At 35.5% G+C, this 20508-nt stretch overlaps 1 protein-coding gene across 4 annotated transcripts in view; it reads left to right on the top strand.

Moving 5' to 3' along the window:
- The window catches only part of DCUN1D4 (defective in cullin neddylation 1 domain containing 4), a 41978-nt gene that overhangs the window by 13875 nt on the left and 7595 nt on the right, over positions 1-20508 (top strand). For 2 of the 4 annotated variants that reach the window (XM_039698858.1, XM_039698857.1), the window contains exons 4-9: positions 2562-2591; positions 4109-4223; positions 13733-13827; positions 16138-16208; positions 17692-17783; positions 18626-18734. In XM_039698858.1, the coding sequence (XP_039554792.1) occupies positions 2562-2591; positions 4109-4223; positions 13733-13827; positions 16138-16208; positions 17692-17783; positions 18626-18734 (512 nt within the window). The remainder of the gene's footprint in view (positions 1-2561; positions 2592-4108; positions 4224-13732; positions 13828-16137; positions 16209-17691; positions 17784-18625; positions 18735-20508) is intronic. The other 2 variants (XM_039698861.1, XM_039698859.1) reach the window with 1 other exon arrangement.

The raw sequence follows: 20508 nt of genomic DNA, 5'->3' as shown, positions 1-20508 counted from the left end.
TTCTAATTAGTTTTCCTTTGAAGCATCCTTCTACTGAAGCATCAGAAGAGCAGCATTCCTCACAGGCTTTAGCTGGGGAAGGTGGAAATTCCATGCCTGTAAATAATTTCTGTAGGGACACAGCTTGTAGAGTTCTTCTTCTTTATTGGCTTTTTTCTTTTGTTTCTCTGGTTTTGTTGCTATTCTAGGACTGTCCTTCCCTTGTGGGTTTTATTTTATATATTGTTTTAAATTTCCTGGAGTGAATTTTAGCTCTTGAATTGATACTTCCCTTTGAAAGCTTTGTCTCCTGCAAATTTGGAAGTATTCAATAGGATGTTTGGCAAACAGCATTTAAACTCAAAAGGCTTTTGGCTGGTGGTGGTCTATTCAGTAGGCATTTGGAGCTCTACCTTGCAAATGCGACCTTCAAGTGTCAAAAAACCAGTGAGAACTAGGAGGGTTCTGCCAATCTTGAGTTGAGGCCTAGGAGTGAGAAACTTTGAAGATAATCACATCAGCAAAGCTGCTTTTGGTAAGTAAAATTCTGTCAAATTTGCATGTAGTCAGAGGTAGCTGCATGTTTGTTTGCAGGTGGTCAGACCTTTGGGAAGAGAAATTAGTTGTGCACTGCTAGACCTAAAATTACATTTAGAATTAGAAAGCTCTGTGTAGGAAGGGTTAATATTGCTATTTAGTGAGCTGTATTGTGAATTGAGAAATTGCAGGAGTTCAAAGTAAAAAAAACCCAAACTGATAATTTTTAGCTTTATATGAAAATGAAATAAATACTCCTGTTACAGAGAAATTATAACTGCACTTCAAATTTAACACACCAATTTAAGTAACAAAAGAAATGCTTTGAAACTAAAATCCTTATGCTGTGTTTTTTAGTAGTTTAGAGATTATTCAACAGCTAAAGTCTAGTGAAGACTTGCTCCAAATCTCAGTTATTAAGATGTTAAGTCTTGGAAAGCATTTACAATATGTTTGTCCACCTGGTGTCTGTGTGCTGTCAATGTGTGAGGGCAGTGTGTGTATGTGCATTTAATAGCCACCTACCAATTTCTGAGCTGTCTCCTTTCTTCCTTTTTCTGTGCCCTTGAGAGCTGCAACTAGATACATTCAAACCAAAAAGGATACAAGTTTTTCATAGGAGTCATTGGAGAAATTGGGGTGTAGTGAATTGTGATCAGCTTAAGCCTTTAAAACAAGTTCACCAATCTTCTTAAAAACATTCTATCATTTAAGGAGGCAAAGAGTCCAAGCAGGAATTCTTGAGTTAAATTCTTTGGTTTGTATGGGGTTGCAGGTCTGACAAAATGATTTCTCTGTTCTATAACTGCTTATTTTACTTTTTTTTTTTTTGGTCTTTTGCTCTGCTTCTTTTTTCCCAGAGGCCTTGCATATTTCTTTTCACAATCAACTGATCAGTAAACTGCACAGATTTGTGGGGAGTGAGGGGAATGTATGTTTTTTTTCTTGCATTTTACCAGCATCCAATGCCTGTAGCCATCACAAATGGATTTGTACTTTTTTTAAAAGAAAGGCACTTAAAACCAATCCATTTGCTCTCAAAGCAATGAAATAGCTACAGGTTGTACTTAAGTAAATGCATATTTACCAGAAAGAGGTGTTCACTATCACATTTTCATTTGTTAAGTTCAGTGTGTGTCTTAAGTCTGTTGGCTTTTTCTAGCCATCTGTTGAGTTCTGCTGTCATCTTAAGTGTTTTTAGTCTGTGTAGGCTTTCAGAAATACTTACTGGCAAAGTCTTCAGAAATTTGATTTGAAAAATAAAGTATTACAGATTCAATAACTTTATGAGAGTAGAGTTTTTCAGTATGATTAATGTGCAGGCATAATCAGATGGAACAAGTGACATTCAGCAGGTCAGATTCCTTAGTTAGTTTAGTTTGCAAAATGCCTTGGGTGTACTCTGAATTTTTTTATGGTCTCTGTTTAAGATATAGCTGATATTGTTGAGAAGAAAATAAATGCTATTGTCACTAATTTCCTTTTGTAATGCATTCTAGACAGTGCTTCTAGAAGTATGTTCTTCTGACACAGCCATTATGATTTTTTTTTGGTGGTAATAGTTTATAGAGCATAATATTTGAAAGTTTTTTGATGATTATTTAAATTGTAATTTGAATTGTCAATGCTGTTAATTCTCTTTCAAAAAGACAGTGTATGGCTGTACTCTCCTGGGACAATAATGAGGAGGGAGTTATAGGGTTAAAAAATATATATATATATATGTAGGAAGAATTTTTTGAATTGGAGAGTATTTCTTGAACTAGAGAGATTAATTTTCTTCTTAATAGATAGAAATTAATATAAAGATAAGACCAAAGAAGGCATACTTAGTGTAAAAGCTTTTTTAGTTGAAACCAGTTTAGTTCATCTTGGTGTAAAAATTGGGTTGAACATCTTATATGAGACTAGAGAAATATGAAGATGATACTAGAGAAATATGTACTTTCTTATGGGTTAGCATTTCCGTGCATGTTTGAAATAATGTACGTGTAGCAAAGCCTGTGAGGGTCTAAGGTTCCTTACTTGTGTTTCTCCTATAACAGGAGAGAGCCTTTCAAAGATTCGAAGAATAGGTAAGCAAAAGATTGCTGTCAGTATTTGTTGGGAATTGGGCCTCTGATTTCAGTCTGTTCCCTTGGTGTCAAAAAGCAGTCAAAGTTTTATTGCTTGCTTCTGTGCTGTGATGTGAGATAAAAGATTTTGTGGGCATCTTAATTGAGCATAGCTAAACTTGGGTGCTGTTGTAGCAAAGAGAAGATTGCTTAGGAATGCTGGATTTCTTAATGTTTTCTTGCAAATTTCTTTGGCATCGCTTTATGTCTGGATTTTTATACCTCACTTCTCTCTTCCTTTCTTTTCAAATTCTCTGTGTAGCACTTAGAGCTGTGATAGCTCTTTGAGTTGCTCTTACACACACCTTTCTCAGGTATCAGTGTGGTCTTCAGCATATGAAAGTAGAACAAAATTATGCCTGGAGTGTTAGCCTACTGTTTTCATGAGACAGCTAAAGCAATTTAATGACTTGCTGTGGTCAAAAGGGCTGGTCCTGTGCTCTTTCTTGTGCTAATGTACAGAAAGTTATTCTTTTTTCCTTGGTTAATTATCTACAGGTTTGGTGAGCTGGATTGGCACACAGAAGAGTTACCAGAGACATAGGAGTATGTAGCTGAGAGAAGGGGATGGAAAGACTGCCACCTGATTGGCATCAATGTCTTGAATTGGCTATTTCCTGATTGGGGGCCCTAATTTTTTGAGAACTGTTCAGTCCAAATAATCCAGCCAGCCACTTTTTTTTCCCTGATGGTTGCTGAATGTCTCTTCCCATCCCAACAAAACAAAAAACCTCCCAAAAAAAACTGGAAAAAGAGCTCTCACCAAAGAACAAACAAAACCTTTCCTACCTCTTTCTCTCTATCACAAAAAACTTGTGGCTTGAAAAGAAAGGGTTCTGTTTTCTAGAGATAGGTGTTCACTCACATCTGTATTTCAAAAAGCAATGATCCGCTCTTAGAACTTGTGATTTGAATAAAAGACTAAAAATAAGAATGACTTTTTGAGGACCTAAATACTTCTTCAGGATAGTGTCAGTTCTTGCCTGCTGTTAGACTGAAGTAATGCTAGTGCTACTGTACATTTTGGTATAGTACTTTTGACCTTACAAAACTTGTGGCTTGAAAAGAAAGGGTTCTGTTTTCTAGAGATAGGTGTTCACTCACATCTGTATTTCAAAAAGCAATGATCCGCTCTTAGAACTTGTGATTTGAATAAAAGACTAAAAATAAGAATGACTTTTTGAGGACCTAAATACTTCTTCAGGATAGTGTCAGTTCTTGCCTGCTGTTAGACTGAAGTAATGCTAGTCTAGTGTACATTTTGGTTTAGTACTTTTGACCTTAGTGGAAATGCGGTCCTAGAATATCATTTAAAAGTGAGAAGGATTATGGTATTGAAAGGAGACCATTTATTTTTTTATTTTTAAATCCCCTAACTTCCTTCCCTTCCCTTTGTAATATGCCTATTAGTGGACACAGTTTAACTGGTCTGCAACAGTTTCATTTCTTTGTGCTGGTGTTTTTAATTCCCTCTGTAGGAAGTCTTCGGTCTTGCAGTTCATCAGACTGCTTTAGTAAAGTGATGCCTCCAAGGAAAAAGAGGAGACCTGCAGCAGGAGATGATTTATCTGCTAAGAAAAGTAGACATGATGGGTATGTCATCTTACCATGAGCTAAGACTGATGGAATATCTAAAGTTGAATAGCTGATCTATCATGTGTTTAAATACTAATGGAGATAATATTGAAATTTACTTGGTTTCTCAATGTGGAACCATAGCTGGTGATTGAACTGTGGGATATTGATAAATATATGTAGGTTCAGTTTGCATCTTACCTTTCTCTAGACATACAAGAAGCATGTAGGGAACTTCTTGCTCTAGTTGTCAACTGTCAAAATGTGTACTTGTTTGTTCAAAAACAGCCTCTAAGACACAGTACTATTTTCTCATATACATGCATAAGGTCTGGATTGGCTGTTATCAATCTCTAGCCTGTCAAAAAAGTGAATATCATTATAGTCCACTCTGCTCTTAAAATCCTGCTAGTCTTTCCCTGTTATGTTGTGGTTTGACACTGAACATATAAGGGGACATTGCCCAGGTAAGGTGAGAGCCAGAGGTTCAGCAGTTATTGAGGGGCTTCTCACTGGACAGCAGAAGCCAAATAGGTTCAAGAGAGTGCATGAACAGTGTATTCTTTTGGCATGAGGTATTGGATAGCTGAGACCTCTGCAAGTGTTGGATTTTCAGTATGTGTAGTATGTTGAGTCATTCAGAAACTATTGAATGTGCTCTCCATGTGCAAGAATCACTGTTTTTGTGGACTAAGCACACTCCTGCATGATAGATGCAGGACTGTTCTGATGTTGAAAAGTGGCTTATACAACTAGAAAGTTTGCTTGGCACTGCATCAATCAGTAGAATTTGAGCTCTATTATGTGTTACTTATGTCTCAGAAAACTCATGCTTCCATAGCAAGTACCTTTAGGGAAGTTAAAAGAGGCATTTTTCTCTGAACTGTCAGCCTGAAATCAGGCTGGGTTCTCTCCTTTTTATACTCTAGCATGAGTAAGAAAAATACTGGTAGCCAAATTAAGCCTCTGGTCATGCCCCTATAACTCCATTGTGTTTAATAGGGTTGCACAACTGTAACTGCACTGGAATTTATTAAATGATCTGTTGATGCAGAAGAAAGAGATTTCAACTCTTTCTTTCATTGCTTTGTAACACTAACTAGAACAAAAAAGCAGTTAATGTTTTTAATATTTTTGTTGCTTTTCACAAATAATGAAATATAAAAGCTAAATAGTTGATAGAGGGCATTACAGTTTATTCAAAGATAGACATACAATGTGGAAGCAATACAAGACCCTTCCTAGAATATAGAGAGGTTCATAAAACTGAACTCTACCTACTATAGCCAAGACACTGATGATAGAAAATAGCCCCCTAAAAAGTAACTTGCCTGTAAGTAAAAAATACTGATTTGTGTAATTACATAAGAAAATTATAAAACCCTGATTTTTTTGCTCTCTGAATACTAGATAATTAATGGTTTTTAAGGGCTTGTTGCTAATGTAATTTGAAGGAATTTTTTAATGTCTGCCTCTCAGTTTATAACTGATGGATCTATTCTTCATTTTGCTGCCATGTAAGTCTTTATTAAAAGGAAGATCTCAGCCTGCTTTTAGAATTGGAGGAGAAACCAGATCTGCTAGTCATGAGCCATGGGGTAATATCCTCTGATGTGGTTCCAGTTTTTATCTGACTGACTTCCTGTAAAGGTTTTTGAGCTTCCTCTGCGTCCCAGAATGTTTCTTTTGTTTTGGTCTCCAAGAAAACAGTTTTTTATTTCAGCATGACTGACAATATGAAATTATATGCTGCACATTCAACCTGGTCTTGAAGCTGTATTTTCTTTCAAGGAAGGATTTTTACCCCTGTAATCTTCTGTGAAAAGGTTAGTCAAAAAGCAGTTTCCTACTTCCATGCTTGTTTTGTCAGGTGGAGTTCATAACTCAAGTTTAGTTTTTGGATCAGGCATCTCAGTTGAGCAGAATTTGGTCTGAAATTAGGAAACTCTACAGCAGTGTGCTGTAGCATACCTAGTTGGCAAAGCCAGTTCTGCTTACATTATGTGCAGAGGATGCTATATACAGTAAAAACAGTATAGTGGAATACCAGTTTCTAGAATAAGGGGCTCCTAGGCCCTGTGCTGAGCTTCTGTTTTACAGACAGACTTCCTAGAAGCTGCATTCTAGTAAGTCAGGATAAGCCTGCATGGGACATTAGTCTGTGTGGATTCTGTATTAAGTGAAGAAAGGCAGTCAGTGTCTGAGAGCTACACAGTCCTCTCCAGAAGAGCCTCTGCTTCCTAACAGGAGTGATTTGTCACTTCAAATACTTAATGGAATGACATAAATTTTTGTGTTTCCCAGCTACAGTGGCATACTTATAGGGTCAATGTTAACAAATTCAGTAATTCAAAGTTTCCTGTTTGTTCTCAGTGTGAAAATATTGGGTAGTAGTCCAAAGATTTTCAAGAGATGTCATCATTAATGTGTTACTGCAGCTGAGACTGAAGGCTGATGATTTTTTTCTGGTTTGTCCATCAGAAAAAATGTGGGTTTTTTAAATCTGTAATGGAGTGTTTTGTTTAGTGATATTTTCAGTCTTCACTACTTTTTATTCATTCCTATAATCTCTTCAAATCTGATATGAATATTTTTAGATATGCCTTCTTCTACAAAGTTTGTTTCAGCAGGTCTCTATACTGAAAGAGAAGATAGTTTCTTAAGACTCTTAAAGTCATAAACTTAAACATGTGTTTCACCCTTAATTTCAGGCTGATAGGAATACAACCTCATCTCAGAAATACTAGTGGAATGCACAGGCCATTGAGGAAAAACATTTATAGGAACAAATCTGGTTGTGAAATTATTTGGAAATACTGATCTAGTGCATAAACTGAGTATAGAAGACTCCAATTGTGTTCATTATTCCACCCTTACATAATAAGAACTTGAATTCTCTTAATTGGTGTTCACAGCATCACCATGAGCCGTGCATGAATCAGGGTTTCAGTGGGAGGGAATTTTTATACCAGATGATGTATAATAAAAAGAACTCAGTGTTTGTAGATAACACTAAGAGTTACCTTGCCTTAAAGAATAGCTGTTGGAAGTAAATAGTTGAGCATGTGCTAACCCGAACATAATAACTTGAAAACTTAGTCTGTATTTTCATGTCAGTATCACAGTCTTGACTTTATTATACTTAAAGCTGTCACAGTACACAGTATTCTCAAATTGGAGTTAAAATTACGTTTTCTGTGCATTGGTCTTCCATTGCTATGTTAAACATCTTCAGAAAGGTAAAGCAAGATTCATGTAAAGATACTTGCTAGGTAAAATGATAGTCCTCAGTGGGTAATTGTTTTATGTTGCTTATCTGTTACAAAGTATCTAGCAAAATAGGGAAAAATTTGCTGTTTAATATCATGCCGTATGTTTTGACAGTCTCATTTAAAAAGTAATTCTGCTCCTTATTCTGGAATCACACTGAGGGCAAAAGCCTTGCAGTAATGGGTATTGTCACTTTAGGAGGATGAAAACTATGAATATTTATTTACTTCCCTGAAATTTGTTTTCAAACAATTAGATAAATGTTTTCAATGAATTTACCCTTATGTGTTTAGGAACCACAAAAGGGCCTACTAACATGAAAAATAGGTTTTCTGTATTGAACACTAAACTCCATACTCTGTAGTGGAAAAATGCAGTTTTTGAAAACACAGTGTCATTAATATAAGAAGTACTAACTTCCAAAGTTTTCAAAACTTTTAGTGTTGAGAGTTGATTTGGTTTTTGTTCTGCTGTTGTTTACTAACTGGTTTGCAGACCATCTGTGTTCCCAGCTGTCATAGGTGTGTGGATCTTTTCCTTGTAGTAGGGGTTTTCAGGTACACACAAGTATAATTTTTCCTTTTTCTACAGCTTTTCAGCACACCTCAGTTAAACTGGACATGTCAGCATGTGTGCTGTTACACATACTGCTCATTAAGTAAGCCTCATAAAGTTCCAAACATTTAACAATTTAGGAATGATTGTAAGTATTTAAACGAGAAGACATAAGGTATATTCATTCATAAAACTTGAAAGTCAGGTTAGTCATGTTTTTGTCATGTCTTGCAAATTGCAAAACATCTCCCTTCTTTCTACTATTTCTAGCAATAGTTTTAATGAAACTCACAATTATGATAGAATAATCTTATCTATTCACTCACAATTATGATAGAATCATAATTGTGAGTGAATAGATAAGACTTTATTCAAATACTTCCATGTGCTGCATTGATGAAAATTCTCAGACAAAATTTTAAATTAATTAGTATTAATGGAAGTAGTGTAGGGCATCTTCAATCAAAAATGGGCATGTTTTGGAAAAAAACCTAATCTGGAAGCAATTAGTTACTTAGTTCAAAACTCAAACAAAAATCGGTAAAGATTTTGGCTAAGTTCTTTTTGCTTAGAAACAAAGCTTCTGTTGGTGAATTTCTTGATGTCTTCATTCAGTAAACACTGACCATCTGAAATAACCAGGCTGTGGATCTCCATGTGAGGCTTTTGACTTACCATAATAAAGCAAAGCTTTTTTTCCCTTTGCCTTTTTATTTTTACTCCTCAATGGATTATTACCAGCTTCTACCAGGAAGAGAATGTTCTGTGTGACCTAAGCTCCATGTTTTCACTGATCTTGGTTTGAGTATTTTGGAGCTACAGTGCCCAGAGTTGGTGCAGTGGGAGGGGCTGTGGCTGGAGCTTTAACCAACTCCAGTACAGGTGAAACCTGCTCAGAGCAGCAGATAACCCAGCTTTGCAGACTGCCCTGGGTTGAAGAGAATTGCCCTTACGTTGTTCTTTTTGCTGGCAGCAACCATCAACTTTTACAGTCACATGACTAGTCACCCCATTATAGCTGGATGGAATTTTCATGCTTTTCTTTTCCTACCAAATCAGTTAGGAAGAGAAGAAAATAATTTGGAGAAGGTGTGGACCATGTGTTTAAAGTTCCCACAAAGCATGAAATGCCTAGACACTCAGGGGGTGGTTTTTTGTTTTGTTGTGGGTTTTTTTTTGGTTAATTTTTTTTGTTTGTTTTTGTGGTGTTTTTTTTTTTTTTGTTAATTTTTTTGGGTTTTTTTTGTGGGGGTTTTTTGTTTGTTTGTTTGTGGGGTTTTTTGTGTTTTTTTTGATGCTTGCCTATGGCACTTCCAGTTATAAACTACATTGTCTTACCTTTTTTGCTGATATATTACAATTCCCTAGCTCACATGAATATTTCATATATAAGTTTGAACATGGGTGTTATGAGTCAGCTATTAGGTCACGCTGGAGCTGCAAGCATCTCTGAGAAAATGATTACATTTTGATGTGGTTAAGTAACTGAAATCACTTTTACAAAATTTAGACAGGTTATCTCGCGTTGTTTTTGCCCTGCCCTGTCCCACATTCTTTCTTCTTTCTAGCTGACAAAATGACTGTTAGAAAGAGATAATAAAAAAGAATAACCTGTTAGAAATTACTTGCATGTTGCTATCATTGAGCTGACACAGTGTCATACTAAACTAAAAAGAAAAAAAAAAGCTACATTTCAAGTGAAGATTTTTCTGAGTTATTGTACCTATATGTGTGTCTCATCTGAGAGGAAAATACATAATTTTATGCCTGTAGGTAATAACTTTTTTTTTCTTGCGGTTCCTGATGGATATCACGTAAGGAGTCAGAAATGGAAGGATAATTCTAAAAGCAAAGGTTCTAAGTTTGGTATTGTCTGGTAGTGCTGGGTATAGCAGACACTCTGGGATAAAACTGTGCATGCACCTTTCTAACTGATGATGGAGAAGATGCCCTTTAGCAGTCCTGTTTTGGTGCCAGCATTCTTTGACAGCGTGCAAATTCTAGTTCCAAAGGTGCCAGGTATATTCATTTGCTCTTCCTTTATGGAAGGCATTTTTTTGAGTCTTTTACTTTCCCCCTGTGCCTGCCTTGCCCCCTCTCACCCTCCATTTTTTTTTTTTTTTTTTTTTGTGTGAGCAGTGTATTGTTTCATATCTGGTGTGTGACTGACACTTTCCTGGCATTTTTCTGTGACTGGCAGTTTCCTTTTCCAGACCATGAATATAGAAGCAAATTACAAAGCAGAAATTGGTTGGCATAATGGTTGTGCATCTGCTTGCAAGTACTGGTGCTGGTCATCTTGATGAAGCTGTGAGCCATTGAGGACTTGCTTTTGTGAGATCTGTTCATTAGATGTTTGATATTCCCAAAATAGTCAGATATCTACCCAGTGCACTCTGGCAGTGTATTTTTCTTCATAGCAAGAGATACTGTCATTAGAATAAAGACAAGGCACATCATCTTTCAGAGTATATACTGAGAAATTCCACAGAGATGAGGAATACTACAAGACATAAAATGGATGCCAGATGTGTCTGGAAGTTTGTGTTTTTCTCCTCTGTAAATACGGTTCTTGAGATAATCAAATCCATATTAATAATAATTCAGTGGATTTAGTCCTTGAAAACACCTTTACTCTGTACCACTAGATTGAACCAGGTTGTCCTAGGCTGAGCAATCTCAGGTACTTGTCTACTTACTTCTTTGCATCTCCCACTCATCTTGGTTCACTAGGGACTGCAGAAATTAGGAGTCTCTTGCTAGTAGAAATAGTTGACTTGGCTAGGCTGGGTTGAGAAATGTATTTAATGTTTGGAGTAAGCAGGGAAAGAACAGGGTTTGTCTTTATACATGAGATCTCTAATTCTGGCAGTGCATAGTCTGTTTTCATTATAAACATGATACAGTGTCATCTGCACTGTTAATGCAGGTCTTGGCTAATTAGCTTATAGCAGAGAGTGGGATATTTCAAGATTATATCCCTTTTGACTTTATTTTCTGAACTTGTGAACTGGCACAAGCTGGAATATCTGTAATCAGTTCTGGTTTCTCAAAAATCAAACTCCAGTGGTCAGGTAGAGAGCTTTTGGAACAATCATAAGGTTGAGGGAAGAACATTTTCATTGGAGTTACTTGGCCGTATGTTGGGCACATGGACTTAATTTATTATTATTGCTATTTCCTGCAGTTCCTGAACTGTGACCTTAGCCCTTAACACAAATGACTTTCAATCTCATATCAGTTGTCCGAAATGTTTCTGCTATGTGCAGATGCAGAGAATGTATAAAAAGGGCTATTTTCTTCTGTTCTTGCTCACCATTTCTATTATACATACTGCTGGTACCAATGTCTTATTCAGGTGCAGTGTTTAGCTCTGCTATTTGTAGATGCAGGAAACTTTTTTTCCTAAAATATCTGAATGACTTACAACTCTGTCAGTAAGTCTGTTTCTTGAGAGTTCCTCCTTAAATGCACTGTTTGCATTCTGGCAGCTTAACAGGCTGATGATTTACATGAACAAGCAGGGCAAGACAATTGGTTATCATCCCCTTGTAAGAAAAGGCATTGAGTCGTGTGATAAATACCTTTATTTGTGAACCTTGTTAGCTTTGCCATGTCCTCAATCCCAGCAGTACTCTTACAGACCTCTTGAATAAAGAGAATAGAATAAAGACGTTGACTAGCTCCTGCTACAGTTTCCAACTTGGTATTCTACTTGGTGTTTGTCACGTTTGTTTGTGACAAAGGAGGGGATACTGAATAATTAAGACTTTTGCCAAAGTGGCAGAATGCCTCCTTTCTTTGTCTTGATTGCTCTGAATTCAGAGTAACCTAAAAATTATAGGCTAGGTCTTTCATAATCACAGTTCATTTTGCAAGTATGAAAATGTTATCAGACCTATTTAAAAAAAAATTATTCCACTTCAGACTTATACCTTCTGGATTAGCTCTCACTGAGTGATGCTGTCAGCCTTTTCAGCTTCAGTAAAGCTTATGCAAAATAGATAATTCAAATAGGAAAAGTGTTTTCAAAATGAAAAACCCCAAACTTAAAATTGTGAGTATATGAATATGTGTTTGGAACACATATGGCTGACATTTCTATGCAGTGTTCCAGTTTGTTGTAGATCAGTGTGTTTCAGTACAGTGTCAATTTTTCAACACATATGGCTGACATTTCTATGCAGTGTTCCAGTTTGTTGTAGATCAGTGTGTTTCATTCAGTACAGTGTCAATTTTTTATAAGAAATTTCTTAAGAGCCTCATTTGTATTTGTCTTCCAATTAGCAATTTATCATTTTGTTCTGACTAGTATTACTTTTCTAAAGGTTAGCTGCTTTAAAGGAACTATGACAGTAAACACGAAATATTTCTTTGAATTCCTGTCAGAATGATCTGTGTGCTGTTACTGCTAGCTACTCTTCCTCAGAGCTGATAGCTGAGCTAGGTGGAGGATAGTGGGATCAGTGTCTTCTAAGCTCATAAATCTCGGTGTCTTTTACATGTCTTTCTAGAAGGACGAAACAGTGATGAAATCAGATCCAAATTAATTTCTTGATTCAAATGGTTTCAAAATTCTCCTTGAACCAGTTAGCCGCTTCATTGTCTTCCCCCATCAGGATTTGACATTGTGAGAGGAAACTCTGCATGCTTGGAGCACTCACAGAGCTGTTCTTGGCTACCTCCTCTAGACTAAACCATTTGTTTGTTGCTCTTTTCAGCTTTATGAGCCCAAGCTCTGAAGAGTGGTGGAAATGGATCAGAGAATGCATATGCAGCAGTGGATAACTACTTGGACTGCTGAGTCCCTTTACTCTAGCAGGCACAAATGATATTGTGCCTGTTTCAGAAGCTCTAACTGGGGGAGGGACCCTTCACATTGTGTCATGTTTTCTGTGTTTTAGGTGTTTCAGATACTAGATTTGTTTCCTTAGTGTCGTTAAAATTCCTTACACTTCTTGTTGAAGGAGAAGAGCATTACTCTGCTGGTAGTCTCTGGGGGAAGGGGCCAGCTTTTCAGATGGTTCTCTGTTCCCTGATGAATGACATTCCTTGAGGTATTTTCCATGAGGATTTTCAACCTTTTTTTCCTGTGATTCTTTCGCCTTATGAACTTACTTATAAGTGTAGGTCTTATTTTCAGCCTTTTTTTCCTGTGATTCTTTCGCCTTATGAACTTACTTATAATATAAGTGTAGGTCTTGTCTCTTTTGGCCTTTATGCCTTTTGCAGAATCTTTTCGAGGCAGCAAAAAGAGTGTTTGCAGATTTTTTTAGTTAATAATTCAAAGTGCACTTAAGGTAGGACCTTTGTTGACTGGGACATGGAATTACTCTGGCCATAGATCCACAGCTGGATTGCAGCCCATCAGTTGACTGTGGTGACTGGTGGTGTAAGGCAAGGCTTACTGTGAACTTTTACTGAACAGTTTGGGGTTGAATTTGAACTAGGCTATATTAATTTTAGGGGCAGGTCATTTACATGGGTAATGGTTATGAATCGCTGGAAGTATGACAGAGTGAGCAAACCAAGTATTTAGTGTCATTGATTCTTAAGCAGTGTTCCAAATGACTGGATATGAGGACAGAATGTTGAGTAAACTGAAAGGAATAATGTTTTTCCTAAAAGTGGCTGTTGACTAAAAGATTGCTTTTAAAAAATGTTGATGAATTAATTACTTGTTTCTCTTTATTTTTTCTAAGTATGTATAGAAAATACGATTCAACTAGAATAAAAGCAGAGGAAGAAGAAGTCTTTTCAAGTAAGAGATGCTTAGAATGGTTCTATGAATATGCAGGTAAGTGTGAAATGCAAATTTCCTACCAATAACAATTAAATTTATATTGGAATATGAAAATTGCATTAACTGAGCTTTCAAAAGATGGAACAGAAAAGATTTTCTTGTAAAAGTCGTAGAAAAACTTTCCTTTATCCTGTGTGATGTGAGGTTGAAGAGTTCAAGGTTCAGTTTTGTCTTTGTCTATATCATATAAAAAAAATACAGAAGGTGTGTAATTTGAAATGTTTTGGAACATGTATATGTTACTATTCAAACCTACAGTTAAAGCTGTACTTCTCTGTTGAAAATGTTGTTACCCCTCTGTCATCTGTCATGTTAGTGCTGCATAGTACAGAAGTAGCCTCAGAAGTGGTGTGTCTTTAATTAAAAGAACCCAAAGGGTGAGGGAGGTAGTGACACTAACTAGTTTTGTTGCTGCTGAATCTGGTGCTTAGGGTTTCAAACAAAGAAGTGAATGAATTCAAATATCCCATACTAGTTTTATCAAATAGTTTTCCATCACAAGGTATAGTGAAGGTAGCCTGTATTATTTATTCTTGCCCTTGTGTATGAGAACTTTCTTCAGGCATTACTTCTAGGAATGTTAATTATGGTCTGTGGTCACAGAAGATGTTCCTTTATTAGTGAAGTTGGTTGTTGTATTTGTTTTCCTGCAAATGTTTTCTGAAAGGAAAAATTTGGCATATGGGGGAAAAATGATCTCATGACTGTGAAGACCAAAAAGAAATTAAATAGATATTTTGTGTAATCTTGCAGTTTTCTGGTGATGTCTTGAATAACATGTCTAACTTGTTCTGTTTTGTCTACTTTTTAAACATAATGAAGAGTGACTTAACTTGCTGTAATAAAACATTTTTTTTCTCCTAATAAAATTATATAAATGAAATTAAATACTTAGAGATCTCACTTGTGTGTGGCAGTCTGTGAGAGGAGATTCAGACAAATTCAAGCCAAATCTAACCTGTTAGATTGTCTGTCTTTCTGACCAGCTTGATTTATTTTTTTACTCTAGCAACAGGCATGACTCATTTTTGTCAAGACTTTCATGGAAAGAAAGGATGAAAGGAAGGCTGTTTGTGAAAGAACTTTGGGGTTTCCACTGGATGCACACACCAAGATAAAACACAGAAAAGTGGAGAGAGTACGATTCTGTTTACAGTATTGAGTAACATTCTAAAAATTGAATTTTCAAGGAATAATCTCTTGTGTTCTTGCTTCAAAAGTCTTCTTTATGTATGCAGACAGTTGACACAGCATTTGGGGTTTTTTCCCTCCCTTGGTGTGTTTTTGCATTACAGAATGAGTCTTCTTAAAGGCTGTTGTGTATGCTATGAGAACTGAGAGGCTGTTATGAGAAGATAGGAAAGGATATAATTAAACCTTGTTATTTCTAGAATAAATCACCTAATAATAAAATACAGATTGATCTTCCCTCTATAAATCCTGTTTTTCTTGCACATGTGATCTTTATATTGGAGGAAAGTAGTCATTTCAGCATGTATTTTTTCAAATGAGCCCTTTTAAACATGAGTCAAATAATTCTAACAAAATAGTTCAAATACTTAAAGTGTATAATTGCACAGTACAGTTCTTAATGTCTGTGAAGTTTTTTCAGGAGTGTTATAGAAGTTACAAATATCTTGATTTAAGAGCATGTTTTATTAGTGGTGCATTTTAATTGCATTTGTATTTTGAATCTTTTTTTTTCCCGTTAAGTAGACAAATAAATAACTGTAATTAATTATTTCCTTCCTGTTGCATTTACTGTTAGATGATGTGTGACCATGGTGTAGCAATATGAATAAGCAGGATAACATTATATAAAGATAGTGTATGAGACAATGAGGAATGAGGTTCTGGGAATGATAATGCCTTGTATCCTGTATAGCTGTACATCATGTTTTTATGTCATTTGATCTTGTGATAAAGTAGAGCTTCCAGCCAGGGAATGAGTTTCACTAGCCATTGTCCACTCATTTAATTGGGTAATATTATGTGGGTGTTCTGTTAGTCTTAAGTGTGTTATGAAAAAAAATCTTACTAATTTGCACTTCCAAGGTTATCTCAGTAAATGAATAGAAAGATTGGCAGGGATGAAAAGTTGTTTTACAGTTTCTCTGTTTTCAAAGGTGAGATAAAGATTTAAGTGAATCCAAGTCTGATAGTAAGTGTGGGAATATTTATTTCATGCCAAAACAAACAAACTGTATGAAAGCAAGGTTGCACTATGTGATTGCACTTCTTTTGTGCTGTAAAAGACAGGCTATTTTAATTTTTAGAGATGAGTAAAATACATTTTGTTTGCAGGCACGGATGACATTGTAGGGCCAGAAGGTATGGAGAAATTTTGTGAAGACATTGGAGTTGAACCAGAAAATGTAAGTTTGGAATCCATTTTAAAAATGCCTCATCTGTTGTGGTGTACATGAGCTAGTCTTACAGTTCTTGCTTTTCCACCAAGAATTAAAAAATTCTTGAGAGCTTAAAAAAATTCAAGAAATATAAACCAGGGAGGTTTTGAAAGACATTTGGGAGCAACTTGCCATTACTTTAAATCCCAGACTGTCACCCTGTAAAACCTCAATTTGTCTTCACTGCCACCCCTTCTTTCACTTTAAGACCACCAACCTTCAGACTCTCCAGAAAAAGAGAGATCTTAAAAAAGAAAAAGCTGATGATTGTCTTCTCTGAAACAATGAGACGACATTCAAAATTTAATATATCAACTAACAAGCAAGTAGTGTTTCCTTTGGGTTTTCTAGGACAGAAAGAGATTTCAAATATTATGGGGAGTAGTGGCACTACCATTATACCATTTCAAAAAACAAATAAGGAATATAAATACATTTACAGATACTTATTCTGTATGTGAGGTGTGTATAGTTATATATATAAATAAATACAATCTAAAAAAAATCGTGCATTTTACAGGCTTTTTCCTACTGCCTAATTTTTGTTCTTTAAATGCATTTGTAAGTCCTGTCATTTGCAGAATTCATGGAGCTTCATATAAGTAAATTAGAATTGTGGCTTTGAAAGATGTACTGGAAAATCAGATGTAATTTGCTAATTTCAGAGTTTAGGATAATAATAAATGTTGTGATTTATGCAGACATTTGGAGGCATAAGCAGGTATTCTGATTTCTCATTATAAGCTGTATAGAGTTGTACTAACCTTAGCTAGTTAATGGCTGAGTTGCAAATTTAAATTACTTGATTTTTTTTTTTTCTTCAGATTGTCAGGGTCAGTTATCCTGCAGGGTTTTCTTTCACATATTTGTCAAAAGTGGTTTCTTAAGTTGATAAATAAGATAAAGCAATACTATAATATTATTATTATCTAGATACTTTTTAGTACTTTTGGTCTTCTATGTGAGATGTGAAAAAGCCTGTTTCTCTTTGGGCAAAACTGAAGTATATCAGCCTGTGTTTTGATGTGTATTAATGTTAGTTCATCTAGATTTACTTATCTGCTTGAATTGTGGGATCATGATTAGCTTTCAAATAATTGATTTTGTGTAGCTTGTTAAACTGATACTGAAATTTTGTAGTTACTTTGGGAAACCTTTTCTGCAGTTTTTACACCAACTCGTCTTCTCCCCATTGTATTGCTTGTGAGATGACTGATAACTTGGGTAGATGTTCACTCTATATATTTGTACTGCTACCTTCTCTTCATTTGGATTGTGTACAGGTTTGTCACTTAGGGAGTTTTTTAACTTCTAACATGGTGTAGCAAAGTTCTGAACTTTCCACTTATACAGGTAAAAGCATTTGTATCCTACTAAACAGTGGTTAGTTATAAAGCACATGGATCTTTTTGTTAAATTCTCAGTCTCAATTTTTTTCTCTTTAAAACAGGTAGTTATGCTTGTGTTAGCATGGAAGTTGGATGCTCAAAACATGGGTTACTTTACGTTACAAGAATGGTTAAAAGGAATGACATCACTACAGTAAGTGCCTTGAAAATTCTTATATGTTTGTTATAGTAAACACAGCTTTTCAGAAAAAAACACACTTCAGTGTTTTGACTCGCAACACCTAAAGCAAAGAACTCTGCCATGGAGTAGAAGTCACAGATTTTTGGCCTGATTTATGATAATATGGTCACTTAGAGACAACTTGAAACCTGATACTGCACATTTAAATACAGTTGGATTAGAAGATCTGCAGTCTCAATAAAAGAGAAATGTCATGAGGTTTGATGCTCTTTTTGTCCCCAGGGACACCAACAATCTTTGTTGTTGGATTGCACATATATTTTAGATATTGGTATGTTGTTAGAGTGATTTAAAACACTAAATAATACAAACCCTTTCTGTAACTCTGTTCTTTCTAAGAGGTTTTTTTCTCTAGTTAAGAGCTTAATTGTATGGCAAAATTAACAAATAAATAGTCACGAATAGTCATGTTTCATAGGGTGTTGGAGAAAGGAGGAACTGTTTTGACTTACAGAAGAGAATTACTAAAACTGTGTAGGAAGTTCTGTAGTTGCAGCAAGACTTTAGAAGTATTTGTCACTGCTTTGATTTGATGTTTGTTTGCCATGCATGGACAAGCTCTTAGTTTTATCTTTGAGAGAGTGAATTTTTTACATAGCCAGTGAGTCCCAGCGTAAGGCTTTGCTACTTCATCTGAATTTGTTTCACAGTATGGGTTTAATAAAGCATTTTATGCAGACATACTCAAAAATGTGTCTGTACAGAGTGGTGTGTTTTGAACATGTTAATGGGGAGAACATCAGACATCTCAATAAGAATGCAGACTCTAAACTCACTTGGTGCTTGTTTTGTAGGTGTGATACTACAGAAAAACTGAGAAATTCTCTGGATTACTTGAGATCTTTATTAAATGAGCCTACCAATTTTAAACTTATTTATAGATATGCCTTTGACTTCGCACGGGTAAGTACTGTGCATTTGAAATGACAAACTTTGCTGTCATAAATAATAATTGAAAGACTGTGTATGTCTAAGTTTGTTTCTCTGAAGGTACCACTCAAGATTGCTTTGAACAAATGGAACAATTTGTGATCTAAAACAGTGTATGCAAGATGTCAAAACTGGAAAAGTATATAGGATGTGTAATGCTTAGTAGTTTAGTGACATCAAGCTATTTTATGACTTCAGGGAAATGATTTAGGCCCCATTCTGTTGTATATTGGAGATTTATCACAGAGTTCCCCATAATTTATAATTTAATTTATAATTTACTGTGGTTTTTCTTACTCTGAATTTTGTGAACATAAACTTGTTTAAAACAGGAAGACACTTCACACATTTCAATAGCTGGTAAAAATGGGTAACTTGATAAAAGCTGGATATGTATTCTGATTAGGAAGATTGTTGGAATGGCTTTAATGATGTTTTCAGTATTTATTAAGGAATACTCTGATATTAGTCTTCCTGCTATAAAACATGCTTCGATGAGACTTTACCTGTAATGGAACCAATATACATAAGATTATTCATACTTGGAAGGAGTAATAAGAGAACTTTATTTTCTGAAATAACACTTTGAAATAGAATTTGGACATCTATTTTGCTAATGTGGTGGGGTGTACAGAAGATTTAACATAAAAAGGTAAAACTCAACCTCAGATTTCAGTGCAAGAAAACTAAAAGTACTAAGAATACTTACACCAAAAAAGTAGCACGAGAAAATCAGAACAAATAAGAATAAATTGAACTGATAGGAGTTCTGATAGTCTCCCATTAGCAACTCAGATTTTCAGTACTTCAGTGCTTTCTGAATCTCAGCATTCAGATTTATGGTAGTTCACTTTTAAACCAGGAAACTTGCAGTTAAATAGAAAAAAATGCATGGGATTAGTTAGTATGTGAGGAAAAGAAAAGCTATATTGACCTCTTAATTCCTCCTTTGCTGCATGAAGCTTTATTCTGCTAGTTTTGCTGAATGTAAAATGCAAACGCATTGCCTAAGAAGTTCAAGATACTGATGAAATATTTGGGCTAGAGGGCAAACCTGTGCCAGCTGATGGCCTGTGAAAAGCAAGTGCAGATACTTCAAAGGTGGGCAGTGTACCAAAGGTACACTTATCAAGAGGTACCAAACTGGTATGACAAACAGTGGTCTCAAAAAAAATTGAAACCTTGAGACACAGGTGCTGTGACTTCATTTGTGACTGAAAGCCCCTGCAGATTAAAGAACTTGGAAGTCAATGATGTATAAACTGGGGAATATTTGGCTAATAGGATTATTGAACTTTCCATACTGCAGACATGGGCAAAGTCTATGGCATCCATTAAGAATAGAGAAGAACAAAGGCCAGGTATATTTACAGATGTCAGCTTAAACTGGGCGTAACTTTTTTCAGGATCACTGAAATGATTGATAGAAAAAAGCTGATGGTTTCACATTCAGGAGATTGTATACTTTCTGTCCTAAGGATAATTCTTTCAGGGGAGTGCTCTATGGCAAAAAGCCACTTGTCTAAACTTCCTAAGTTTTAAGAGAAAATGTTTTTAAAGAGTCTGTTGATTTGGCATTTGAAGTTAGTTTGTGAATAAAAATGTGTCATCAGGGTTTCATGTGGCATGCATGATTTAAATCAGCATAGATTTGAGGAAATAATTTATAACACCATATGTTGATATTAAGCACAAATAACATTCCTCAGTCCATGTTTGCCCTTGTTATTGCCAAGTTTGAGAACAT

Source organism: Passer montanus, unplaced genomic scaffold (genome assembly GCF_014805655.1).
Source record: "Passer montanus isolate IOZ18808 unplaced genomic scaffold, ASM1480565v1 scaffold13, whole genome shotgun sequence".
NCBI lineage: Eukaryota > Metazoa > Chordata > Aves > Passeriformes > Passeridae > Passer > Passer montanus.
This window is presented reverse-complemented; position numbering and strand designations above follow the sequence as displayed.